Source organism: Eubalaena glacialis, chromosome 4 (genome assembly GCF_028564815.1).
Source record: "Eubalaena glacialis isolate mEubGla1 chromosome 4, mEubGla1.1.hap2.+ XY, whole genome shotgun sequence".
Lineage (NCBI taxonomy): Eukaryota > Metazoa > Chordata > Mammalia > Artiodactyla > Balaenidae > Eubalaena > Eubalaena glacialis.
In genome coordinates this window covers 44222582-44249406 of record NC_083719.1, presented here as the reverse complement: position 1 = coordinate 44249406, position 26825 = coordinate 44222582, and the positions used below count along the sequence as shown (strand labels likewise).

At 35.9% G+C, this 26825-nt stretch overlaps 1 protein-coding gene across 1 annotated transcript; it reads left to right on the top strand.

Moving 5' to 3' along the window:
* MIER3 (MIER family member 3) lies at positions 1 to 26102 on the top strand. Its single transcript, XM_061187809.1, has 12 exons — positions 1 to 28; positions 2985 to 3130; positions 11484 to 11618; positions 12831 to 12951; positions 13897 to 13982; positions 14174 to 14246; positions 16009 to 16160; positions 18380 to 18461; positions 19821 to 19915; positions 24067 to 24194; positions 24278 to 24420; positions 24532 to 26102. The coding sequence occupies exons 2-12, from the start codon at positions 3032 to 3034 to the stop codon at positions 24987 to 24989; spliced, it is 1572 nt and encodes a 523-aa protein (XP_061043792.1). The 5' UTR covers positions 1 to 28; positions 2985 to 3031; the 3' UTR covers positions 24990 to 26102.
* Positions 26103 to 26825: the final 723 nt, after the last annotated feature.

Here is a 26825-nt window from a genome sequence, read left to right as displayed (position 1 = left end):
TAGGCTTCTTTTGGAAGTTCGAGCCCAGGTTTGTCCTGTTTTCTTACTTTTCAGTGGGTCCCAAAGGGTGATGGGGACCCAAAGATCTATTGCTCAATTTTTCCAACAAAAATTTGTCTTGCGAGTTTTTCATCATTTGTTTTTAAGAGGTTTCAGTGTTCATTTTGGTAATTAAGCTGTTGGAGGAAGGAACAGTTATACTCTTTTCTCTCTTTTATCTGGCATGTTGAAAAAATACTTTTGTTACAGAGCTGCTAATTGACAAACGTTCTTTTTAAGTAATAGATCTTTAATTCTCACATATCATGTTTTATTCTCCAAGCCTGAAACGGTTAATCCCAAATCTTTCCCAAACTTTCCACTAACTTTAGCAGTTTAGTTTAGATTTTAATTTTTTTGAGAAATCGTCTCTTTAATTTGTCAGAACTTTGGGGGTGCTTATATTGATCATTAATCCTGACTCTCCATCTCCCCTTATTTTGTCTCATACATTTTTCATAATTGAGAAGTGTCTGTGGATTGTATTATATTCAAAATTGAGAGTTACGTAAAGCTGTCCTAATCAAAAGAAACACATACTTTCTGAGTTTGGCACAGAAAAGTGGTAATACAGAGTTTTTGAGGTGAGACAACATTAGATCATCTAGGGCAGTGTTTCTTAACCATTTTGGCGTTAGAAACCCCTGTCAGGATCTGATGAAAGCAAGGGACTCTGTCTCCAGAACTCTGCACATAATGGATAATTGCATATAACTTGGGGTTTGTGGAACCCCTGAAACCCATCTATGGCAGAAACCTTTCCTCATGTGCTAAAATGTTAAGGACAGCTTTGTTTCAGTTTCTTATTCTCTTTCCAGCCCCCTTTTGGCTGCCTCTTTTCCCTCTCATAGTCTCCAGGAAAAGTGCCTCTGAACTAGTTCAACTCCCTTATTTTACACTTGAGGAGACTTCTAAATAACTCTACCAAGAGTTACCTAGTTAATAGCAGAGTCTGGATGGGCTCCCAAGTCTTCTGTTACCATATGTTGCCTTAGAGTCCATTTCCTTGCGTATTACTTCGTGTCTTTAGTCAACCTTTAATGTCTCACTTGATTATCGTTTAAGGTATTATAAAATAATTAACACCAAGTAGAAGAAATTTGTGGCTATTTTGAAAATAGCTATGTCTTTACATTTAAAAATTGTTTAAAGTTTCTCTAATTTTGAGACAAACATTTCTTTGTTATAGCTGATTTCAGGGAAAGAATATTTATGTACATGATGCCAAACATCTGGATGATAATGGAATTTTTCCATTTTGCATCACTGTCTGCTTTTAAGAAGTTGCAATCTAAATAAAAAGCAAAAAGTGTGATTTTGGTGTTTAAACAAACTTATAACTTGTTTATAATCAATTAGCCAATTTTTAAGAGCATTTTAGAACCAGAAGAGACTAGAGGTCATTAAGCCAACCCTATGAATTTTATAAATGAAAAACTGGACCCAGGCCCCGACGGTTTAAATGACTTGCCTCAGATCCCAGAAAGCCAGGGACAAAGCCAAGAGTAGACCCTCAAGCCCTTCCATTTCTGGCCGTTATTGAATGAACACTTTCCTTTTCAGGGGAAGCCTTAAAGTGTGCCAGGTGATATGTGGATTAGAAAGAGGGTAGCGCTCTGCCTTCAAGGAGCTAGAAAAGTTACCATCTACTTCTTTGGCATACCCCAGAAGTATCCAGGAATTTCTCAAAAAAAGAAAATTTGTAATGGTTGATGTTCTGCTTTTCAGCTATTTAACAAATATTCATCTTTCTCTAAAATTAACTTAAACTACCTATACTTCAACAGGCTTTTAAAATGAGCAGGTTAATATCTTTCAGCATTCAAAAAATAACATTATAATGTAAACCTCCTAAAGAATAGAGTCCCATAGGAATTTTATTATTTTTAGGGCTAATGATTAGAGTTCTCTGAACTCAGAATCAAAAACATTGAATTGTCTGTGGTTTTCTCCATAGTGAAAAATCTTTGGTCTAGTTCAGTGTTTTGGTAATGATCTTAATGTCCTTAAATGTTTGAAATTTTAAAATATTAAATAGCTTGACTAAAAACACATCAAACTTTTTGTGTTGAATATGCTTCCTTCCATTTCTCCCTTTCTCCACTCCAAGATTCTAATACTTCTTTCCTTGCCTGCTCTGAGAGTGATCTAATTAAATTACATAGTAGAGTAAAACAAATGGAGAAAATCCTGTTTTTCATAAATTTGACTTCATTTTCTCGGGATTATGAATAGTATTCATTTCTCCACTTGGTTTTCAGGGTATCCTGTTGACTTCAGATTTGCCATTAAAAAGCATTACCATCTTTGTTTTTTTTTTTTTTTTTGGCCACACCACCTGGCTTGCAGGATCTTAGTTACCAACCAGGGATCGAACCCATCCTCCCTTAGTGGAAGTGCAGAGTCCTAACCACTGGACCACCAGGGAATTCCCAAGCATTACCATCTTATAAACAAGTTGGAACTTACCAAAACAACTTGCAATGGGATACATCTTCCAAAACTCTTAGATATGATTTTCTGTATTCCCTTCACATAACCTTAAGAACTTTATTAGTAGTCCAAAGAAAAGCATGCTCTTATGGTTTAATGCTGGGGAGCTTGAAATACTGTTATAGACGTGAAAAGTGAGGTAGTGCTTTTGAAGACTGAATTGCTGTATAGCTGCTTCACAGAAACTTGTATTTGTTCTAAAAACCACATTTCTGTTGTGATTTGAACCTTTATTTGAGGGTTAGAATTTGAGTAAAGTTAATATTCCCTTCTACTGAAGTTTTTAGCCTCACTGTATAAGACTGTTGTGAAGTCTTCCTTTCATAATCCTTCTCACATTTTTCTACTGCTTTTAGACAAGTGTATTAAGGAACTGGCAGTAGAACACAAATTATTTTCTTTTGTAAATAGCCTTGTGAACCTGTAAAGTGATTCAGTTTGTTTTCTTCCAGTTGGGTCTTTGTCTTCTGAGGATCATGATTTTGACCCCACTGCTGAGATGTTGGTCCATGACTATGATGATGAAAGAACTCTTGAAGAAGAGGAAATGATGGATGAGGGTAAAAACTTCAGTTCTGAAATTGAAGACTTAGAAAAGGTAAAGGATTTTACTTTAGTATTTTGATACAAACTTATAGTAAAGATTTTGACATTCTATTATAAATTATTTATAACCTACCTGAAATAAAAATAGTATCAGAAGGACCTACTCTATAGCACAGGAAACTGTATCTTGTAATAGTGTATAATGGAAAAGAATCTGAAAAAGAATATATATATATACACATATTTGTAAGAATATGTATACACACACACACATATATAAATAGCCGAATCACTTGGCTGTACACCTGAAACTCACACATTGTAAATCAACTGTACTTCAATTAAAAAAATAGTATCAGCGTATTTCCTTTTGACCTAACTTGTACAGAAAGTTACTGATTTTCTTATTATTTTGAAGGCTAGCCTAATAAGTACATTTTCGTATAATTTTTAAAAATTATTTTATTTTTGTTAACCTGTTTTTAAGTTTATACCAGGACAATGAACTAGGTACATTTACAGATGAGAATATTGAGATATAGAGAACTGTAGGAAACTTAGTTCTGAATCCTAGCCCAGCCTGTTTGCATTATATCACACTATTTTACTGAAGGGCAAACTTGAGTTTAACTAAGCACTGCAGTAGATACAGGGAGAAGTCTTTCCTTCCAGAAACTTAAACTCTGATAGATTACTATAAGAAAATTGAGAGAGAAAAGGTTTTACTCTGTTTTTAAATGTGAATTAGTAATATCCTGTTTCCTCCCCACCCAGTCATCTTTTATAAAGTTGGGAAGGTAAATGTAGTTTATAACTTTTAAAACCCCAAATCAGTATAAATTCACATGAACTAGATTTTAAACATATATTTATACCAGGAACTACAGAGAGAGGGGTTCCTTGAAAAGATTATACTTATCTGTAAATTAACCTTATTTGTAAATTTCTAATCAGCCCAGAGTAACAGAAGTTTTCAGGAATAATACTGAGTTTTCATACTTCTTTTTCTTAAAGAAGACAAAGCACATTCTTATGTAATCTCTTCTGCTATCTTTGTGAGGCAGGGCTGTGCTATTATTGCATTTCTTCTTTCATCTTAACACACAGGGAAACGGAAGCAGAGTCTTCAGGGCCTAGACCCCAGGCTTGCTCCTGTAGACCTGAAATCTTCTAAACACGTTTATTCCTTTGGCAGATTAATCCAACATGGTTGTGGTTAGATTTAATCATTAAAAAAAAAATACATATATCTCCTGTAAAAGCCAAACAGATTTGGGAATATAGAGATAAAATTGTTAGGAAATAATCAAGAAGAAAAGTCTTACCTGTCACTTCTTTCAGGGGTGATGGTAAGTTGTTGCCTGTTGATGAGAAAAGATACCCAAGAGTCTCAAGCTCTGCCTTGACTTTATTCAGGGAATTCGTTTCTACCTCTTATGAGTAGGTAGCCTAGAATAATTGAGAATTATAATCCAGCTAGCATTATCACTAAGCCAAGGACTGTGGTGGGTCCTGGGATTGCAAAAATGAGCAATTTGACAATGTTTCTGATCTCTAGGAGCTTACGGTCTAGTGTGGGGTGACGAATGAGAACAAAGATTTTTTTGATGTCCTCTGCTAAGAACTGTGAAAGCAGAAAGCAGTGAGAGCTATGGGAGGAAGGATTTGTCTAATAAAATGTGTTTAGCCTCATGTGGAAGTTCATGGAAGGCTTCTTAGAATACATACTTCTCTCCTGTAGTTTTTTATGTCAGGACACTGCTGTGGGCTTGGTCAAAAGTCCCAGGTGGTCTCATAATGCACCTTCCTTAATTATGTGTTTGCTGTTAAAGATAGGGAGACAGCAGTCTATTTACAGCATGACATAAGAAAATAATATAAATGTGCTAGACTGTGCTTTAACAACACAAATAGATGTTTTGTCAGTAAACTAGTAAGAATTTAAAATTTCATTTAATGTGTTAACGTAGTTACTACTTGAGTATGGGTAATCTGGTAGAGATTTTTATGGGCTGGTAAAATTTTGTTTTTCAGATTTGTAGGTTTTATTCTTCCAGAGATTATAGTAATAGCTGCTTTAATCTGTGTGGTGAGTTTTAAAAGAAAATTAGGGAAGATATAGAGAAATAATCAACAGCAAAGAGTTACTCACTTAGCTATTCACAGAAATACCTAGTTTCTGTTCCTATGATTTTCATTTTGTTTAGTAAACTCCAGTAATTAAACCTTTGTAATGATACCTATCACTGAATTTGTAGATTCTGAAAAATTACAGGCCTTTAAATGTTTCAACTTCTCTGTACTTAGGCAGTTTTGCTTCTTGGCATTTTGTCGCATTCTTGGAAATTGAGACAGAAAAATCCAGGTGATTTTTAAACAAATTCTAGTGAAGACCTAAGAGCTGTGTCCTTGCTCAGAAGGCTAATCCTTCTCTCACTGAGCAAAGGGACAAGAGGAGCTGTCTCTGAGAGTGGCTGACTGCTCGCTTCATCTCAACTGTGATTCTTACCTGCAGCAAAGCATAACTGTGTAGATGTGGTCTCTGTTCTTTACTGATGTTTAATGAAACATGAAAACAAAGAAAAGAAACAGTAGATAGAGACACAAATATAAAGAGTAAGGATCATTTTATTTTTAGAAGAAGTTTGAAATTATTTCTATACAATTTAAAATAATGTATTCTATTAATCTTATATTATTGGCACAGTGATTTAGGTGTTGGTACATGGTAACAGTCTTAGAGCCTTGGTGTTAATGTTTTAAAAAACTACAAGTTGTTATGCTCCTAGTAAATAAATTTGATAGTTTGTAGTCTATACATATGGTCTTTATTTTGGTGCTTACAAATTTTTAGTACATTATATGTTGTGGAAAATAAGAGCGGTACAAAATCAGTTTTCTTACAGTAGCACTTTGGTAAGTATAGAGAATAGATTATGTGACAAGATTTTAGTTATTAACCATACTAAAATAAGGTTTATGTTATATCGTTCTATATTTTAATTTATTCATGTTACTGTTTCCTGAGAGGTTTTAATTCAATAATCCTAGATTTAGACCTATAACTTTTAAAAAAGTAATTTACATTTCTTCCTTTATTAATATATAGATTTCTCCTCTGATATGCATTGTGAAATGAGACTTTGGTCTAGGTCCTTATTGATTTATTTTTAAAGCATTTAAAAAAGTTATATGTATGCTGTTTTGCATCCTGTATTATAAGATACCAGACTGGTGTTATGTGAAAATTAATTTGTACCTCACTTAGACAGTGTCATTTGACCCATTCAGCAACACCATCAGGTGTGTCAGACAAGTATTAGCATTATTTCCTTGGCTCAGAGGCCTTGTTGATTGTAAGATGTACCATAGATTTAGAAATAGCATAGATGGGAGCAGGGAGGGACATTACTATGAGAAATCTGTACAGTGGTAATGAGATGCATCCTGATTTCTGATATGTGAGATTATGTATGATAGGATTAATGAAATAATGTGTTTTTCTATTTACAGATGAGGAAGTAGAGGTGAGAGGGGTTAGGTGATTTGCCCACAGTAGTAGTTAGCAATTAGTGAGTCCTCTGCCTCTAAATCTTGTGCTCTTCCTGTTACAAATCCTTTGACTTAAAAAACAGTTCATTTATAAGTGTGACTGGACTCAGATGTGTCCCTTGAAATTTAAATAGGTTCAACAAAATGCCTGAGAAATATTGTAGAAGAGAAAAATCCTCATCCCTGGGATAAGGTGCTAGATCAAACTTCTAAGCTGATCTAGCCACCACAGATCCTCAGAGACTTTGAGATTTGCTAATTCAATTTTGAAAACATTTCTTCTATGCTTCAAAGGACTAAGTGCTTTATTAATAGGCTCTAACAGAAAGCTCATTTGTAAAGTGCTTCAGAGACTGGATTAATCTTTTCCAGTTTTGCTTTAAAGTTTTAGTACAGATAATTTCTGTGTTTTAGCACCAGCGCCTTCTAGGGGTCATTACAGTGTCATCCTTTGACTATATTAAGGAGGTTTCCACTAAGATGGTCACCTTCTCCCTCAACAGATGATCATGCTTGTGTGTTTGTAGATAAAGTAGGATTTTCATGAATGACTACCCAGAACCTCCTGTTTGCCCCCCACATGCAAACTTAACTGTTATGCTCATTCTTCCTTCCTTCTCTCCGGTCCCAAAAGTATCTTCCACATCCCAGGCTAGTCCCTAGATTCCACCCCTTTAGCCCTCAGTTTATTCTTCTACTTATTTTTTTTTTTCAGTATGGCCTCCTACTCATATATTTCCCACATTTGGAAATTCTCTTTTGACCCTGTGTTGCCCTTCAACATTTTCTTTTTATAGTGTATGTACTTTCTTCCCTCCCATTCAGTCCTCAGCTTTGCTTCTCCCAACAGGTTGTAAGGTCACCAATAATTCTTGATTGACAGATACAAAGAATTCGTGTCTGCTTTATCTTGCTTGATCTTTCTTTGATATTTGACCCAAGTGACCATCCGTGGTTACTCCACCCTTGCTTCTTTCTTAACTTACATAATCCTGCATTTTCTCCTAGTTCTACTTCTACCCTCTGGTGTTTCCCTCTGTAGTATTTATGGACTTTTCTTTCTTTACCCTCATTTTAATTGATGGTATTCCCCAGGGTTCTAGCTTTTGTCTTCTCACTCTGTATTCCTTTTCTGGATAACTCATTCAAGCCCAGTGCTTCAACTTTCACCTTAAATCATCTACCGTCCCACCCTCCACCCTTAAGTTTATTTGTCTTTTGTTTTGGTCTTATAATGATGCTGTAGCTATTTAACCTTCTCAGGCCAGAAATGGGCAATCCACTTAGACTCCTGTGTTACCTACTTCCCTCTATCACGTAAGTCAAGAAACAGATTCTTTAATTCCCTTCTTAGTTCAGGCTCTTATTCTTCTACTCCCCCTAGGATGTTTTTTTCAAAATGCAAATCATATCTAAAATTTTCCAGACGTGTCCCATTGCCTATAGGGTAATATATCTGAAAATTCTTCTAATAAAGCATAGATCCCCTTCTCTTTACTCTCTCCCTGAGTGAGCTCATCTACTCCTGTGGCTTTAAATATCATCTAGATGCTAATGAATGCCAGATTTATATCTTTAGCCCAGCCTGATCCTCTGAGCTCCAGGCTCTTAGCCAACTTGACTTTTCCACTTGGATGTTTCATAGTCCTCTCAAACTTAACTCAAACATTTTGGGTTTTGGTTTTCTTTTTTTAATAAATTTATTTATTTATTTTTGGCTGAGTTGGATCTTTGTTGCTGCACACGGGCTTTCTCTAGTTGTGGCAAGCAGGGGCTACTCTTCGTTGCTGTGTGTGGGCTTCTCATTGCAGTGGCTTCTTTTGTTGTGGAGCACGGGCTCTAGGCACGCGGGCTTCAGTAGTTGTGGCTCGCGGGCTCTAGAGCGCAGGCTCAGTAGTTGTGGCGCACGGGCTTAGTTGCTCTGCGGCCTGTGGGAACTTCCCGGACCAGGGCTCGAACCCGTGTCCCCTGCATTGGCAGGCGGATTCTTAACCACTGCGCCACCAGGGAAGCCCTCTCTGCAGAGCTCTTAATTTTTTTCCTTCATAAACCTTTCCTTCCTTTAGTCTTTTCTATCTCAGTAAAAGTTACCACGATAGGCAGTTGCTCAGATAGAAATCTGGGGAGTTGTCCTTCTTTCTCCCTTTTACTCCGGTAGCCCATTTGATTCCACCTCAGAATACATCTCATCTGTTCACTTCTCTCCGTGTCTGTATCACTACCCTAACCCAGCATGCAATTCCTAAGTGGTCTCCCTGCTTTTCTCTTCTCTCTTCACCTCCCCAAACTTTTCTTCATACAGCTGTCCAGGATTTAAGAAGAAAGAAAGTCATGTCACTCCAGTTTTATAATTCTCCAATGGCTTTCCATTGCCCTGGGAGTATAAAGTCCAAGTTTCTTTCCCATGAGGCCTTTTGTGATCTGCCTCTGCTTGTCTTTCTAGTCTCCTCTTGAGCCATTCTTCATTCTACTCTCTGTGCTCTGGCCATTGGCTTAGTGGAAAACCATATTCAGGCCTCAAGTGTGTTGTTTCCTTTGCCTGGAATGCCCCTCACAGGATTGGTCACTTCTCAGACTTCGGGCCTCAGCTGAAGTCATTCACTGTCTTCCTCTGTAACCCTATGACAGTAGGCCCTCCACATAATTCTGTATCTCAGGACCCTATTGATTTCTTTTGCACTCATCTTAATTGGCAGTTCCATATTTGAGTATTGTTGGTATCCCCCTAGTCTGTAAGTTGTAGAAGGGCAAGACCTGTGTTTCATACCAGCACCTGGCACAGTGGGCTCCTGGCACAGTCACTGCTCAGTCAGTGTGTCTGACGATGAACCACAAGTCCCTAGCACACAACCCTCATCTGTTAAAAGCCTCTTCATCTTTCAAGACTTAGCTCAGTCTTTGTCCTCTGTGTGATACTTCCCTACCATATACTATTATTCCTGGAGCGTAGGTCTTCCCTTCTCTGTACCTACCATTTCTTAGCACCAATTCCAGAACTAATTAAAGCAGCTATCACAGTGTTTTACAGTTGTTAACTTATCAGTTCCTTCCACCAAGACTGAATTCCTTGAGAGCAGGGATTTCTTTTTTTTGGGGGGAAATTTTATTTCTTTACCCATAGCTAGTAGTCCTCCACGTGGTACCTAGAGCTCAGTAAATGCTGTATTGATGGGAAGGTGGACTGTCAGTGCCTGATGAGTGAAAGTTGCCATCTCCCAGTTCATGGAGGGAATCTGAAACTGTAAAGTTTTGGAGAAATATTGCTAACAGGTGGTTGGCAAAGGCTGTAACCAGTCTCCTCTTACAACTAGTGTGAACCAAAGGGAATGGGCTGCATGGACTCTGCAAGGAGCAGGACTGGAGAAACTCTCAATGTGGCTCTGGCACCTTCGAGGGGTTCTTTCATTTGGGAGGAGAACACTTCATGAGGTTTTCCCGTGGCATGGGTGAATTTCTGTCCATCCTGACCATCCAACTTAATTTGTGCTGAATTTGTCCATGCTCCCAAAGCAGCTTTTTACTGATTGCAGTTCCAAGCTGAAAAGATTTCATGAGTGGCGTGGTCATTGGAAAGGTGCATGTCTGCTACTGCAAATTCACAAATCAGCATTCTGTCATATACCTTATTCTAAGCTCATAACATGAATCTGTTTCATTCAGGCATAGCGAAAAATGTAAGTTCTATACTGCAAAGGTGAAGGCCAATTCTTAGGGACCCCCAGAACCTGTGTCCCCTGTGGGCCCTGGTGGGCAGCCAGCTGGCTCTCTGGGAGACATCACTGGCTCTCCTCAGCTCACTTTGTGATCAACTGTAGGCATGTTTTGCATACTCTGCTTTCATGTTTTCATGCTGTGTGCTTCATGACTTAGATATTTTTTTTAAAGGGAAAATTAAACCGTAAGCTAGTTTTAAAAGTGAATCTCTTAATAGATGGACGTAAACGTCTTTAAAATATTTAAGAAATTAACTAGTTCATGAATATATGGTTTTGAAGTTATTTAAATGATAATTATAAATAGTTCTATGCATTTTAGTGGTTGAATTAAAATACTTTAAAAAAGGAAATATAGCACTTATTTTCAGATTAGTGGAGGGAAAAAACAATGACTGGGTGCCACTATGTGGCATGGCATAAGTATTCATAACACAGGTAGCCCTGCAGCCAGAGTCTGTAATTTTATCAAAGCAGCACTGCCAGTAAGAGAACTTGGGGGCCTGGGATTCGAACCCAGAACTAAGCCTCAATTTTCTCATCTGTAAGATGGTGGTAATGCAAACTTTATCAGACAGTTGTGGGAAAAAAACAACTGGTAGAGAATATAGATACAGTAGTAGGAATATCAAAGGATAACTGTGTCTTGAACATTAATATATAAACATAATAGTGTTAGTAAATGTTCAGCAAAGGTTTCTCATTAGGTATCTTCTAAATAACATGAAGAATAAACCAAGTGGTCAACTGTTAATTACAAGGAAACAAGCTAAAAATTATGTGAAGTTATTGATTGATAAATTGGAAATGTTTTCAAGGCGAATCTTTATAGTAATGTAAAAGCGAAAAAAAAGTCTGCACTAAGGCAAATATTTGAGGAAGTTTTTAAAAAGTAAAATGATGCTGGAAAATGAAAACTAAGATGTTAATTGTTAGACTTTTGTTCATATATTAATTATAGCTCTAGGTGTTTGATCCTGTTTTCTGGATACAGTTGCAAAAAGCAAAACTAAAACTTGGTTTTGATTTGGTACTGCTGTTTTGATAATGTGCTTTATGAACATTAATGGCATCAGGGTTTATCTGAGGTTCAGCATTGTGGCATCTGCTGAGTTCATGTTTGTGTTCTGGCTTGAATAGGAAGGAAACATGCCTCTAGAAGATTTATTGGCATTCTATGGCTATGAACCTACAATTCCAGCAGTTGCAAATTCCAGTGCAAATAGCTCCCCAAGTGAACTTGCAGATGAACTACCAGATATGACACTAGACAAAGTAAGTACAAGCATGTAGAAAAAAAAATTCCAGATCTGTTACCATTGACTGTTTTTATTAGTTTATTTAATTTAAAGCATTTCATAATTCTGTATTGTAAATTTCTTATGGATGCATTGCTCTTATCATTTTGGTGACTGATTTGAATATTGTTTGGCTTTGATCTCACTACTTTAAAAGTAGTAATAGCTTCATAATACTTTGCACATTTGAGTATTCTTCCATAACTTTTTATCTTTCCTGTGTAGACATATTGTATCTAAACTTAGATTTTGCCCTAACTTCTTTTGATCCTGTGGACACTTGAATGCATTGATTAATGAATCCCCCAGAAGTTTTCAAACCAATCTGGCTTAGGCATGGAGTGGTTGGAGAGAAGTTCTGTTTTCTTGGGCTCTGGGAGTGACAGAGGCCATAGCAGCCAAGGCCTCAGTGATACGTCTTTAACATAGGCTGGTTGTAGGGGAGGCCTAGTCCCTGCCAAGGAGAATTCAGTCATGGTCTCTGCTAACAGATCCCTGGGAAACTTTCCCCATCTTTCAGGTCTCAGGCAAGGAGAGGACTCCACATCTTCCTATGAGTTATGTTGTTTCCACTTTTCAATTAAATGTGATATTAATGTACCAAAAACCTTAATGACCATAGTCATTCAGCAAATATTGAGTGCCTACTATGTACCAGGCACAAGGATGACTATATACTTACATAAAAATTAATTCTGAACTGTTTCTTTTAAAATTATATCACTAGTCGGGGTGGTACATTAGTTGGACTTTTAAAAAATTATCGGAAGAGTGGAGTTTGGAGACTTTTTTGTTTTCTTTTAGTTATTTAAGTTGGCAGAAAGTGAGTTTAATTTTTAACCACTTAGAAGTAAGATTATTTTTGTTGTAAATTCACTAAAAGTCTACTGCTTCAGATAAGTTCTCTACATACCCACAAATTAAGCAAATTGTTTGTTGTATCATAAATGTATAATAGTATAGCATTAAATATTATATATAATTAACTAGTAAATGTTATTAACTAATGATGTACGTGAAGTAAATTATAGAATTTCAAATTTACTTTTCTCAAAACTGAGACTTCAGTTAGTTCTTAATTGTATTATAATACCATAATGTTTATGAATAATGTTATAAAGACCTTTTTTTTCCAAATTGATGGGATGTAATCATTTCTAACCCTAGCGTTGCATTCCTATTCTTATAGGAGGAAATAGCAAAAGACCTATTGTCAGGTGATGATGAGGAAACTCAGTCTTCTGCAGATGATCTGACACCATCTGTGACTTCCCATGAAACTTCCGATTTCTTCCCTAGACCTTTACGATGTAAGAAATCCAATCATTACTGATTAGTAGTAGCACTGATACTGTAGCTTGAGTACATTTTGTTACATTCAGTAGTTTATGTCAGAATATCTGAGTGTTTTACTTAATTGAAGTAAAATACTATTATAATCTGAATAAGATCATAACCTTTTTTTATTGGGGGAGATGTAAACTAATATGCTCTTTAAAAACGAAAGCATTTGCTTGGTTTTGCAGGGCTGTTTTCTTTCCCAAGACTCATCTGTTGCTATGGCAGCCAATCTTAGTTCAGCCATGAAATTTTATAGACATTTTTTGGATTTCTGTTAAAAGGCTCTTACTCTCCTGGTAAACTACCAGTCAGTTTGAAAACTACCATCAGTTGCTCCAAAAGTATTTTTTATTTTTGGTGATTTATTTAATCTTTTTCTTTTAGTTCTTGGTGTTATCCCTTAATGTATATCAGTAATATTTAAAAGGTCTTTGAACTGAAATAATTTCTTATATGCAATCTTGCTTATTTCTCAGGTGTTTTTATGGTAGAAGAACTGTTCAGATAACAAGTTCCAATACACATACCCATATGTGTGCAAAAAGATAATTTTTATGGACTCAATGTGCAGCTCTTTGTGTGTCTCACTCTGGATTAATGTAATCAGTGTAATCCAGTGCTTTACCTTCTTTTTTTAAGGGGACCATAGTGGTTTTCCTCTTGCCTCTCCAAACTATATGACTGTACACCAGATAATTATAAGGATACTATGCACTTTCTTCGTGTTTTCAGTGTCTTGTTTTGACTAGTTTCAAAATGTGAGAATAGTACAAGAGGTTTAGTATATTTGTGCTGATCTCATTTATTCAACAAATTTTTATCATAAGTAAAATATAAAATATCAAGCACTCTTTCAAGTGCTGCAAAAATAGGCAACAAAACCCTTTTTTAAAATTTAACTTTCTTCTTTTAAGCAAATACTACGTGTGATGGAGATAAAGAATCAGAGGTTGAAGATGTTGAAACAGACAGTGGTAACTCACCTGAAGACTTGAGGAAGGTATGTTAAGTTACCATCATAATTTAGTAGACCATTTGGATTAAAGTAGCTTTTAAAAACACTTCTGAAACAGTTTATGATAATTTTGCGAGATAACTTTAGATTTGTAGTAACTGATTAATGAATTGGAACATTTTTTTTCAGTATTTATTTTTGTAATAAGTTGTTTTTACTTCTAAATTTTCCTGTAGGAAATAATGATTGGTTTACAATATCAAGCAGAGATTCCACCTTATCTTGGAGAGTATGCTGGTAATGAGAAAGGTAAGGAAGGCTTTTAATTTTGGTAATATTTGGTAAGCCAAATTACCGCTCAATATGTTTATTTAAATATCTGATTGTATGCTCATCCTGTGAGTATAAAGATAGATTTGGAGTCAGGGAAGAATTAGGCCTGACTTAGGAGTAATGTATCATGAGACTCAGAGAACTGCCTCCCCCTCCCCCCAGCCCTGGCCCCTTACGGTGCTTCTTACTCAGTACGCTAAGCACTTGTTAAAATGGTGGAGCTGCTCTTCAAGTGCAACTCTTTGGCCTACATCCCACTCCAGTGGAAGTTGGTAGCATCCTATCACCTGAGATAATGAGAACGTTAGAAATATAATTCTCTTGGGAAGAAACGCTTAAGGAAAAAAGAAGCTAGAAGAAATTCTCTTGCCCCAGCCCTGAAAGATAAGGTGGTAGAATGTAAAGATTCTGTTGCTTTTGTTATATACCCCTACTTAAGTGTAATCAGTTTTCCTCACATTTTTGGTAGATTCCAACTATAGCTGGTTCTGAAAATATGGAGGGGTGAGGTGGTGGGAAGTAAAAATCCAGGTACACCTTCCTAGCTGAATTTGGGAAACACGTCGATTTGGCCATGGGCAAAGTACATGCTCAGCAGCTGCTGGCCCTTAGATGAAACATAGCGGAGGTAGTATTCTCTCAGTTCTACACCTTCAGAAAGGAACGTATACCTTCTCTATTTTTTGAGGGAATAAACTCACACTATATTACCTATTTCAGTTTTGACCAAAGTTTCTTTATGAAACTGGTTCCAGAAACTTACCTCAAAAGTCAGTCTTATTGCTTCACAGGCACACTTTATTTTTAACTTTCCTGCTCATTGGGAATAGAAATGCCTGCCTTATACAGTTGCGAATATAAAGCACTTACCACGGTCTCTGCTGCATAGTGAGCTCTCAGTAAATTACTTTTATTCGCTATATTTAGTAGTTATTTTACAATTGAAGGATGGATTGTAGTTGAAGCAATGGGTTAAATACTTGGGCTATCTGTATGACTTTATTGTGTGAAGTAGAAACCTTCAGTATGGCAACAGTGTTTGCGTTAATAAAATATAGTTTGTTTTAGTGTCATTTCGCTTATTAAATATCAGCTTCTCTAAGAGGTGGAAAGTTTACTTATCTTACTGTTTATCATTTTTTTCCATTTTTAATTAGTCTGCTTCCTTTTTATTTTATTTTAGTTTTTTTGCTTCCTTTTTAAAATAAAAATTTACCTTTTGGGAACAAATCAGTAAAGGAAAAATATATCTTTCCTAGGTATTTCAGTATTGGCAGATATTTTGATTGTTATTTATTTTTGTTTGTTTTAATTTGTTTGCAATTTTTAACCTCTAGACATTTTCATAGAGCCATTTAGGGAGTTTAAGAGAAAATTGCAATAAGGTTATTAAAGAATTTACACAGGTTATTTTTACCCCCTCATTAGAAGAATTTAAGACACCACTACAAGGTTTTATATTAGACTACTAGGCATAGAAAGCCTTCTAACTTGTTAGTAAATCCAATCACCAAAAAAGCTACTTGCTCTAGTGACTGGAATACTTGGACCTTAATAAAGTTAAAAAAAAAAAAAAATTGTTTTAAACCTTTACTAATGAAAGACTCAGCTTGCCAGACAATCAGATTACTGGTGTCCTCAAAGTTAGTTACTTGTATAGGAAGAGGAAAAACAGTTTTGTATACATCTTTAAGTGTGTTCACTACTTTTAATGTGTTGATGGGATTTTCTTTGTCAGTGTATGAAAATGAAGACCAATTACTTTGGCGTCCTGGTGTGGTTTTGGAGAGCAAAGTTAAGGAGTACCTTGTTGAGACCTCATTAAGAACTGGAAACGAAAAAATAATGGATAGGATTTCTGCAGGAACACACACAAGGGACAATGAACAGGTATACATCACTTTTGTTGAAACAACAGCTAACTAATATAGTATCTTCTTGATTTTCTTATATTTGATTCAAATATTTCTTACATATGAACTGGCTATCTCTTTCTGATTTTTAAAACTTGGAAAATACTGGTTTAAAAAAAATCCCAAGACCTAATTATAACAGTTCTATTGTTTCATGTCTTCTTCTGGGCTTTTTTTTCTGTATACACACACATATATTTTACTTTACCTACCATTTTATATCCTTTTAATCACTTAGTCTTATTTTCTTTGCCATTGAGATTTCTTTAATACTTCATTCTTGATGTCTGTATGTTCCATTGTATATTTAAACATTCTCTGTGGTCGGACTTTTAGATTTTATGTTAAAGTTATTTTTTGGATTATTCTTGAACTTTATTCAGGATGTGATTAAAGTTTATGTCTATTAAGAGTGTATAAATTTGCTTCAGGAGCATTTGTTAAATACTGTGTGCTTGTAGATGGAGTACACTCCTGATGGTGTGTGGGATAAGGGTGGAAGTATTGCCTATTAGGGTTTTTTCTCTCTGACGTTGTTTGCCCCCTCATATACCTTTTCACTCTATCTCCAGCCTAGCTAATCCTAACTAATGAGCGCCCAGAGATAGGTGGACTCAAACTTGAATTTCCGAATAACGTAGAGAAGTCAAACTAGCTGAACTTCAAAGGAGTTTTGTCAGCTGCCAAAAAGAAATCTCATTGGCTTTTTCTACTGATATTCCATTAAAACTATAAATTAATTTTGGAAGAATTAGTACCTTTAAAACATAAAACCTTCTACTTCAAGAACATGTTCTGATTCTCTATGTATTTGACTTTTTTTTTAATCACTCAAATGTTTTTGCTTGTTTAAATCACATGCATCTAATTAATTCCTCATTATTTTTAAATACAGTATTTAGCACTATTGTAAATGGGATCGCTATTGTATTGTATATTGTTGATTTAGAGAAATATAAATTAAAAAATTTTTTTCTCAAGCTACTGAAACTATTTAATTTAGTATAATGATTTTTCAGTTGTTTCTCTTAGGTTTTCTAGTTTTAAAGTGAATTATACGTTTGTTCCTTCCTTACCGTTGTTATATCTCTTATTCCTGTAATATGTCTTACCGCATTAGCTATAACTCTCAGAGACTTTTAGTAGTTACAGTGGTTTGAGGCGTGCTTTTGATGGAAGATAATACATGTAAGGTTTTTACATTAAGAATAATACCAGCCTTGGGACTTCCCTGGCAGTCCAGCGGTTAAGACTCTGCCTGCCAATGCAGGGGGCACGGGTTCAATCCTGGTGAGGGAACTAAGATCCCACATGCCACGGGGTGTGGCCAAAAATTTTAAAAAAAGAATAATACCAGCCTTGGTTTGATACAGGCTGTCTTTCTTATAGTAAGGTAGTATCCATCTACTTAAAACCGTTACAGGTTTTGTCTTTTTAAAAATAGAAATGGGTACTGATTTATCTGAAGCTTTTTTAGCAGCTGTTGAGATTGTTTTTAATGATTGATTATTAATGTATTGATTATTAACCTATTGATGTATTAATAGATTTACTAATATCCTTGCCTTTCTTGAAACTTACTTGGGAAGGTGGATTATTATTTAACTTTCAATTGAGTTCTGTCTGCTGCTATTTAGTATATTCATAATTCCAAACAGATTTAATGGGAAGAAATTCTGATTTTTAAAAAATGATATCTTCCATAGTAGATGGAAATAACTATAAACTCCAGTCACTAAAATATCCATCCTTCTATTCCAGGCCTGCTGCTATTCTCTTTTATTAAAACTCTAAAAGGCAGGCAGAAGGTGCTATCAAGAGAGAAGACCATAATTCTGACTTTTCCCGACTAGAAATAATCATCTAAAATAGGGATATTCTCCCAGCTCAGAAGGCCTGGCAATAAAAAAAAAAGTGAGGGATGATACTGGTAGATGACTTCTGAGAGGTAGAATCAGAATGAACAAACTCTTTGGGTACCAGAGTCAATCTACAGGATAGTTATGTAGATTAAATGCCTGGGCAAACATACGCTTCAAATGTCCTGAAATTAGAGAGCACTTCAGCTAGTATTTGTCAGGACTCTTACAATACACCTGTTTTTGTTTGTTTGTTTGTTTTGGGGTTTGTTTGTTTTTTTTTAAGTATGAACTTTTGGTATGTTTTATTGAATAGTTTTTTTTCCCTTGCCCTTAGGCATTATATGAACTTCTCAAGTGTAACCATAATATAAAGGAAGCAATTGAAAGGTACTGCTGCAACGGAAAGGCCTCTCAAGGTAAGAAACACTTGGGATCAAGAGAGGGAAATGATAGGGGATGGTCATTTGGGGATCAGAATAAGCAAAGTATAAAGGACGGAGCAATCCTATAACACTTTTGTATAAGATCTATTTTCATCTTCATAGCAAATAATTTTTTCCTTTTCTTGCCCTCTATTTTTAGACGTACCAGAGATTGTTCAAATACAAATTAGTTACCCCCCTGTCACCTCCAGAACAAAGCAGACCCCAGAGATGACAATATATCCAAAGTAATTAATAAGAATGATTTTATGATTTCATTGGGGGAAAAAAGTTGTTTTTTCTTTTTCTTAAACCAGACAGGAAATGAAAAGGAGATTAAAGATTAAAAAAAAGAAACATGTGTAATATATTCCATTCAATTTATTGCAAGAAGTGTATGTTTAATAATCATGTGATAACATTTTTGCAGTGCCTAGGTTTTGGTTTGTGTGTGTCAAGGAAAATGGTTAACTTTAATTTCAGTATTTTTGTCATTATATAAATCAGTTGCATGCACCATAGCTTTCATTAAGTATATGTAGAGTGAAATAATGCTTACTAATATTATATAAATGACTTAGAAAAATATAAAAGCTGGAAACAATACATTTAAACTTGTAGGTGAGATAGTCTGTTGAAATGTTTCCTTGTAAAAGCTGCTTCTTTGAAAAAATTACTTTATGCTCTCAAAACTCTGAACAAAGTTTTCACGTTTGTGGTGGGCTACTCTTAATGGCTTTGGGGACCTGATCCCCATTGTGAGTGAGGCACTTCAAGTCTCCTCTGCCCCAAGTAGATTTGATTCATCAACATTGACATCTGCCAGGATGTTGAATGGGATTTAGTCTTTTGAGATCATGGGCTGTTTTTTATTCCCTTTATATTCCTACAGTATAGCACTCTGCAAACTGACTCTAAATAAATATGTGTTGATTATTTATGGTCTCTAAAGAGCTTATGGTTTTGACATAAGACCAAAGTAAGGCTTTTTTTTCTATAAAGAAAATAACCTTTTTTTCCCCTAATTAAAAAAAAATGCTCATTGTTTAAAAAAATCAGAAAAACAATGTGCATGAATTATAGTAAAAAATATAAAATTCTCGTCTCATCATGCAGAGGAAAAAAACCAGTTGTTTATATTTTGGTATTCTAGATTTTTTTAGTTAAGATTACTAACTAAAACCTCCACATAAAGAACTTGTCTGTGTGTGTGTGTGTGTGTGTGTGTGTGTGTGTGTGTGTGTGTGTAGAAGTTTATAGCCTTTCTATTAGGAAAACATACTGAAAGTAAATCAGTCATTTATATATATAAGAGTTTTGAGGCCAATTTATTTTGTTTTAAAATTTCTTTAGAAGGAATGACTGCATGGACAGAAGAAGAATGCCGGAGCTTTGAACATGCACTCATGCTTTTTGGAAAAGATTTTCATCTTATACAGAAGAATAAGGTAAGTTAGGCAAATTAGTATAGAGAAATTGCTTAGTAAATACAATGAATATAAGCAACTAATGTATGAGCCTCTTGGGTAGGGGAAAAAAAGCTATAACTTGTTAATGCTCCCCTGCTATTAACATTTCTGTTACTTTCTGATCAATTTTTCTGTAAACCCAAAACTGCTCTGAAATATAAAATCTAGTTTAAAAAGCACTAGGTGGGGGTTCCCTGGTGGTGCAGTGGTTAAGAATCCGCCTGCCAATGCAGGGGACACGGGTTCGAGCCCTGGTCCGGGAAGATCCCACATGCCGCGGAGCAACTAAGCCTGTGTGCCACAACTACTAAGCCTGCGCTCTAGAGCCCGCGCACCACAACTGCTGAGCCCATGTGCCACAACTGCTGAAGCTTGCGCACCTAGAGCCCATGCTCCACAACAAGAGAAGCCACCGCAATGAGAAGTCTGCGCACCGCAAGGAAGAGTAGCCCCCGCTCACCGCAACTAGAGAAAGCCTGCGTGCAGCAACGAAGACCCAATGCAGCCAAAAACAAATAAATATAATAAATAAATTTAAAATAAAAAAAAAGCAATAGGCATAGAATATTGACCTATCCACCTAAATATTTTAGAATCCTATGTTCCTTAGGACAAAAAGAATAAGCAAAGCATATTTTAATGAGATTTAATTATCCCAAACTGTTAGAATATACACACACTTCTTAAAAATAGACTTTATTTTTAGAGCAGTTTTAGGTTCACAGCAGAATTGAGGAGAAAGTATGGAGAGTTCCCATGTACTTCCTGCTCCCACCCACACACGGCTTCCCCCCACCAGCCCCTCCACCAGAGTGGTGCATTTGTTACAACTGGTAAATCTACTTTGCCATGTTTTTATTCCCCAGTGTTCATAGTTTACAGTAGGTTCACTCTTTGTGTTGTTGTAACGACACCTATCCACCATTGTAGTATCATACAGAATAGTTTCACTGATCAAAAAATCCCTTGTCATATAATTGGAATCATACAGTATGTAGCCTTTGGAGATTGGCTTCTTGACTTAGTAATATGCATTTAAGGTTCCTCCGTGTTTTTTTGTGGCTCATTTCTCTCTCTCTCTTTTTTTTTTTTTAAAAATTTATTTATTTATTTGGCTATATTGGTCTTAGTTGCGGCACGCGATATCTTTAGTTGCTGCATGTGAACTTCTAGTTGCAGCAGGTGGGATCTAGTTCCCTGACCAGGGACCGAACCTGGGCCCCCTGCATTGGGAGCATGGAGTCTTAGTGTGGCTCATTTCTTTTTATCACTGAATAATATTCCATTGTATGGATTTACCAATTTGTTTATCCATTCACCATTTGGAGGACATCTTGGTTGCTTTCAAGTTTTGGCAGTGACGAGTAAAGCAGCTGTAAGCATCAGTGTGCAGGGGTTTTTTTGGACATAAGTTTTCAACTCCTTTGGGTAAATACCAGTAAGTGTGATTGTTGGATGATATGTTTTTTTGGTTTTTTCTTAACATCTTTATTGGCGTATAATTGCTTTACAATGGTTTTTTTTTTTTTTTTTTCCTTTAAGCAAGTATGGATAGTTTTGTAAGAAACCGCCAAACTGTCTTCCAAAGTGGCTGTGCCACTTTGCATTCCTACCAGCAATGAATGAGAGAGTTCCTGTTGCTGCACATCCTTGCCAGTATCTGGTGGTGTCATTGTTTTGGATTTTGGCTATTCTAAAATGTGTAGTGGTATCTTGTTTTAATTTGCATTTCCCTGATGACATATGTGGGTCATTTTTTCATATGCTTATTCGCCATCTATATATCTTCTTTGGTGAGGTGTCTGTTAGGGTCTTTAGCACATTTTTTAATTGGGTGGTTTGTTTTCTTATTGTTGAATTGCAAGAGTTCTTTATATATTTTGGATAACAGTCCAAAAAAATACGTGTGATTTTTGAATATTTTCTCCCAGTCTTCGGCTTGTCTTTTCATTCTCTTAACAGTGTCTTTTGCAGAGTAGAAGTTTTTAATTTTAATTAGTCCAATTTATCAATTTTTCTTTCATAGATTGTGCTTGTATTGTTGTTCCTAAAAAGTCATCACTATCCCCAGTGTCATCTAGGTTTTCTCCTGTGTTATCTTCTAGGAGCTTTTATAGTTTTGTAGTGTACTTTTAGGTCTTATAATCCGTTTTGAGTTTTTGTGAAAGGTGGATATAGATGTCCACTTGTTCTAGCACTGTTTGTTGAAAAGATGATCCTTCCTTCATTGAATTGCCTTTGCTCCTTTGTCAAAGAGTAGTTGACTATATTTCTGTGAGTCTGTTTCTGGGCTCTCTATTGTGTTCCATTAACGTATTTGTTTATTTTTTCACCAGTACCACACTATCTTGATTACAATAGCTTAATAGTAAGTCTTGAAGTTGGGTAGTATCTATCCTCCGACTTTGTTCTTCTCCTTCAATATTGTGTTGGCTATTCTGGGTCTTTTGCCTTTGCATATAAACTTTAGAATTAATTTGTCAGTATTTACAAATTAACTTGCTGGAATTTTAATTGGGATTGCACTGAATCTATAAATCAAGTTGGGAAGAACTGACACCTTAACAATAATCAGTCTTCCTATCTGTGAACATGGACTATCTCTCAATTTATTTAAATCTTCTTTGATTACTTTAATCAGAATTTTGTAGATTTTCTCATATAGATCTTGCATGTATTTTATTAGGTATATACCTAAGTATTTCATTTTGGGGGCGCTAATGTAGATGGTATTGTGTTTTTAATTTCAAATATCAATTGCTCATTGCTGGTATATAGGAAAGCAATTGACTTTTGCATATTAACCTTGTGTCCTGCAACCTTGCTATAGTCATTTATTAGTTCCAGGAGGGTTTTTTAATTGCTTCTTTAGGATTTTCTATATAGACAATCATGTCATCTGCGAACAGACAGTTTTCTTTCTTCCTTCTCAATCTGTATACCTTTTATTTCTTTTCTTATTGCATTTAGCTAGATCTTCCAGTATGATGTTGAATACTTAAGTGCTTTTTTTGTGTGTATGAAAACCTATTGTTTTCTCAGAGATGAGATTAAGTGTTTAATTTATTGAAAGGTAAAACAGTTGCCCTTTTAAGTCAAAATAAAACCTCAGTTTTGCAATGACTTATGAAATATATCCATTTATTTCACAAATAAGCTCTATCATTTACCAGATATTATTTTAAGCTCTAGAGATACATCAGTGAATAAGACAGGAAAGGTCTCTGTTCCCAAGAAGCCTGTATTCTTTTTGAAGACTTATGGCTAATGTGTTTATTGAAAGGTATACCTTATTTCTTGGTTTAAAAAGCTTGTTCCTGTATTATGATCTTATATCACAACATGCTCACTAATCAGGATAGAGATTCTGAAACTTCCTTATTGGGTACTGATTAAGCAGGGGAGAAAGTATTTATTGGGTAAAGATACAGAATTTTGCGTACATCTGAACTCATACCTTTAGCTATGTATAGTTAGAAGAGCCCTAGTCTGCATGTGGAACCAAGTTGAATGAGGCTCAAATTTTATTGTTGTTGTTGTTCTTACCAAACTCTGTTGGCGCTAAGAGCCAAATGCGTGTTAAAGGAAAAAATTCTGCCTTTATCTGGCAATCATCTTAAATTCCAGATGCGGTAGAGTACTGATCCCTTTGCAAACGGTTCTTAATCTCTTTTGGGCCATGGAACCCTTTGAGAATCTGATGAAGCTGCACCCTTCTCCCCAGAAAAGTGTACCTGCATGAAATTTTGGGAATTAATAGATCCCAATGAAGCTCATTCATGGATCCCTCAGGGTTAAGAAGGACCCCTGCTACAGTCAGAATCACAGTGAAAGTTCAGTGAAGAAAAGTAAAGGATTGTCAGTGTTTTAAGATTTTCAGTAAAGGTGTAAGATAATTTCTGGATACGCATTTATTATTATTATTACATTCTGATTTAAATAAAAAGCCTTGGGCTTTTGAAGGCAGCCTCATTATTAAATAGTGTAAATGTAAAGACAGTTCACTAATAAAATGTTCAGAATTTCATAATTGGGAAGATAGAAAATAAGACCTATGGGTTGTAAAAAAAATAGTTATTAAAAAATGCATAGAATATGTTGATTTTTAAAAATGCAACTTTTTTTGTTAGGTGAGAACTAGAACAGTTGCTGAATGTGTAGCATTCTACTATATGTGGAAGAAATCTGAACGTTATGATTACTTTGCTCAACAGACAAGATTTGGAAAGAAACGATATAACCATCACCCTGGAGTTACGTAAGTACTGTGGGATTGACTTCCGGGATTTTTGTTTTTAACTGTGATATGCAGTCATAAAATTATTGGGGTGTGTTTTTTAGGGACTATATGGATCGTTTGGTGGATGAAACAGAAGCTCTAGGTGGGACAATAAATTCTTCAGCCTTAACATCTAACCGACCTGAGCCTGTTCCTGATCAACAGCTGAACATTCTCAGCTCTTTCACTGCCAGTGACTTGACAGGTAATATGAACATCTTTTTGCATTTTTTACCATAGCTTGGGGCAACCTTATATCATCTTTGTGGCGTGATGTCAGACCGCTTACTTAAACCATTTTCCATCTCTTTTTTAGCTTTGACCAGCAGTGTAGCGACCGTCTGCGATCCAGCGGATGTGACTTGTTTGGATGATAGCTTTCCTCCACTGGGCAGCACGCCCCGTGGACAAGTCAATCATGTGCCTGTTGGAACGGAGGAGTTACTCACCCTGCCCAGCAACGGGGAAAGTGATTGTTTTAACTTATTTGAGACTGGATTTTATCACTCAGAGCTAAACCCCATGAACATGTGCAGTGAAGAGTCAGAAAGACCAGCAAAGAGATTGAAAATGGGCATTGCTGTTCCTGAATCCTTTATGAATGAGGTTTCTGCAAATAATTTGGGTGTGGACTTTGAAAATCACACACATCATATCACCAGTGCCAAAATGGCCGTGTCTGTGGCTGACTTTGGCAGTCTGTCTGCCAACGAGACCAATGGTTTCATCAGTGCCCACGCTCTGCATCAGCACGCTGCCCTTCATTCTGAGTGACATGAGTGAGGGGCCCAGAAACAGTGGGTGTGCAGTACCAGTACCAGGAAAGTATCAGGTTTGCTTAGTCTTTCACTGGAAGTTTGAACTTTTTTCACTATGACATCAGTGATGTCAGTATGTATAGAACTATATCTTGATTTATCAAGAGTATTTTCATTTTCAATCCATAAATGTGGAAATGAACTATGATCAGCAGAGTTGGGAACTAAGATTGAACTCTGTGGTGCAGCTTTAAGCTCTGCTTATCTCTTCCTCATCCCCGATACCTCTTCCCCACTCCCTTCTTTTTCTATTCTTTTCTGTTCCCCACTGCCCTCACTCCCAATTTTAAAACCTGTAGACAGAGGCCACCAGCTCAAAACCAGCACAGATGTTCTGAACTGAATGGAGTGGCTTCTATTCATGTAAATTCCTTTTGCCGTAATGGATGCAGTGGAATAACAATGTTTACAGGTACCGATCCCGATCCCTGCTCAATGTAGCATTTTTTGGTTTTATTTTCTTAATTAAATAAAAGCAGGGGTAGGTTTCTTTAAACTGCACAAACATGCAAGGATTTTTTTAAAAATGGAAACTTCTCTCATGTTGTTCAACTAGAGCACTTCAGTTTACAAAACAGCAAGTCCATCTTTATGGAAGCCAGCACGAGGAACTGCGTGCAAATTATGAAGACGCTTGCTTGGATCCTGTTTCAGAATTCTAGACCAGGGCTACCTTACACAGAATTGGTCATTTTACTGCCGGAAGATTTCTGTGTAACTTCATTTATTGGCTAAAAATTTGGCATTTGAAGGTGTGGTATTTAGATGGGGTTTTGTCCACCATTATCAAGATTGTAATCATAAAAATCATACCAGTCATTGATAATTTAGTTTATCCTGAGGCAGTTGACTTGCGGGGCACAGTCTACAAAGCCTAGGATGTTGCCACTCATTGGTTTACATTTTGGGACACCTCTTAAGTTGTTTTATAGCGGTGCAGTTCAAAGTGTTAATATTTAGGAGGGATTTCTAGATTTTAGACATAAAATGCAGTAGAACCTTGAAGTATATTTAAACTTTTCTGTTTAGCTTGAACAGTTACTGGCAAGAAAAATGTGAGTTCCTATCTGAAATAGAATGGTACGTTACCACTTTAAGTTTTAAAAAGTGATTGACGTTCAGTTGCATCTCAAACTCAGTTTTATTTTTATTCCAAACATTGTGAATGAGAAGCCATTGTCATAAACTTAGGCCATTTTTGCTGTATAGACATGCATCTTTAAGTTATAAGGTGAATTCAAACAATATGTAATGCAGTATTAGGATGTGATAAGCTTTGCTTTTATAGTTCAGTTAAAACAGAATTTTACTTTTTTTTTTTTTTTTGCACTGTCTTAATTAAATGTTTCAATTTCTACTAGTTGTCTTGCTTTGCAGAAACTTAAATGTTTGGCTACATTGCTGATATTTGTAAGTATAAGTCGCTTCAAGGTTGTGCTGATGAATAGATAGAATGTAGTTACCTTAGTAGTGATGGAAAGGGAGGGTATTTATTCTACAAACTGTGAACTGCAATGACATCCTTAGTTTTGGATGATGTGTATTCTTTTCTTTGCAGCATTTTAATGAAGATTGCTTTGAAGTGTTTACGCATTAGCACATTTACTATAAAAGTTAGTTTAGCACAGTGGACGAAAAGTAGTTAAATTAATAACTTAAAGTCAGTCTCTAATTTATACATCTAAAGTCTAGCATTCCTGTATGCACACAGTAAATAATGGGTAGCCTGGGTTCTATGTTGCTTTCAGATATTTTTTTCCAAGTTGTCAGCTTCTTATTGCTGTGGTGTTGT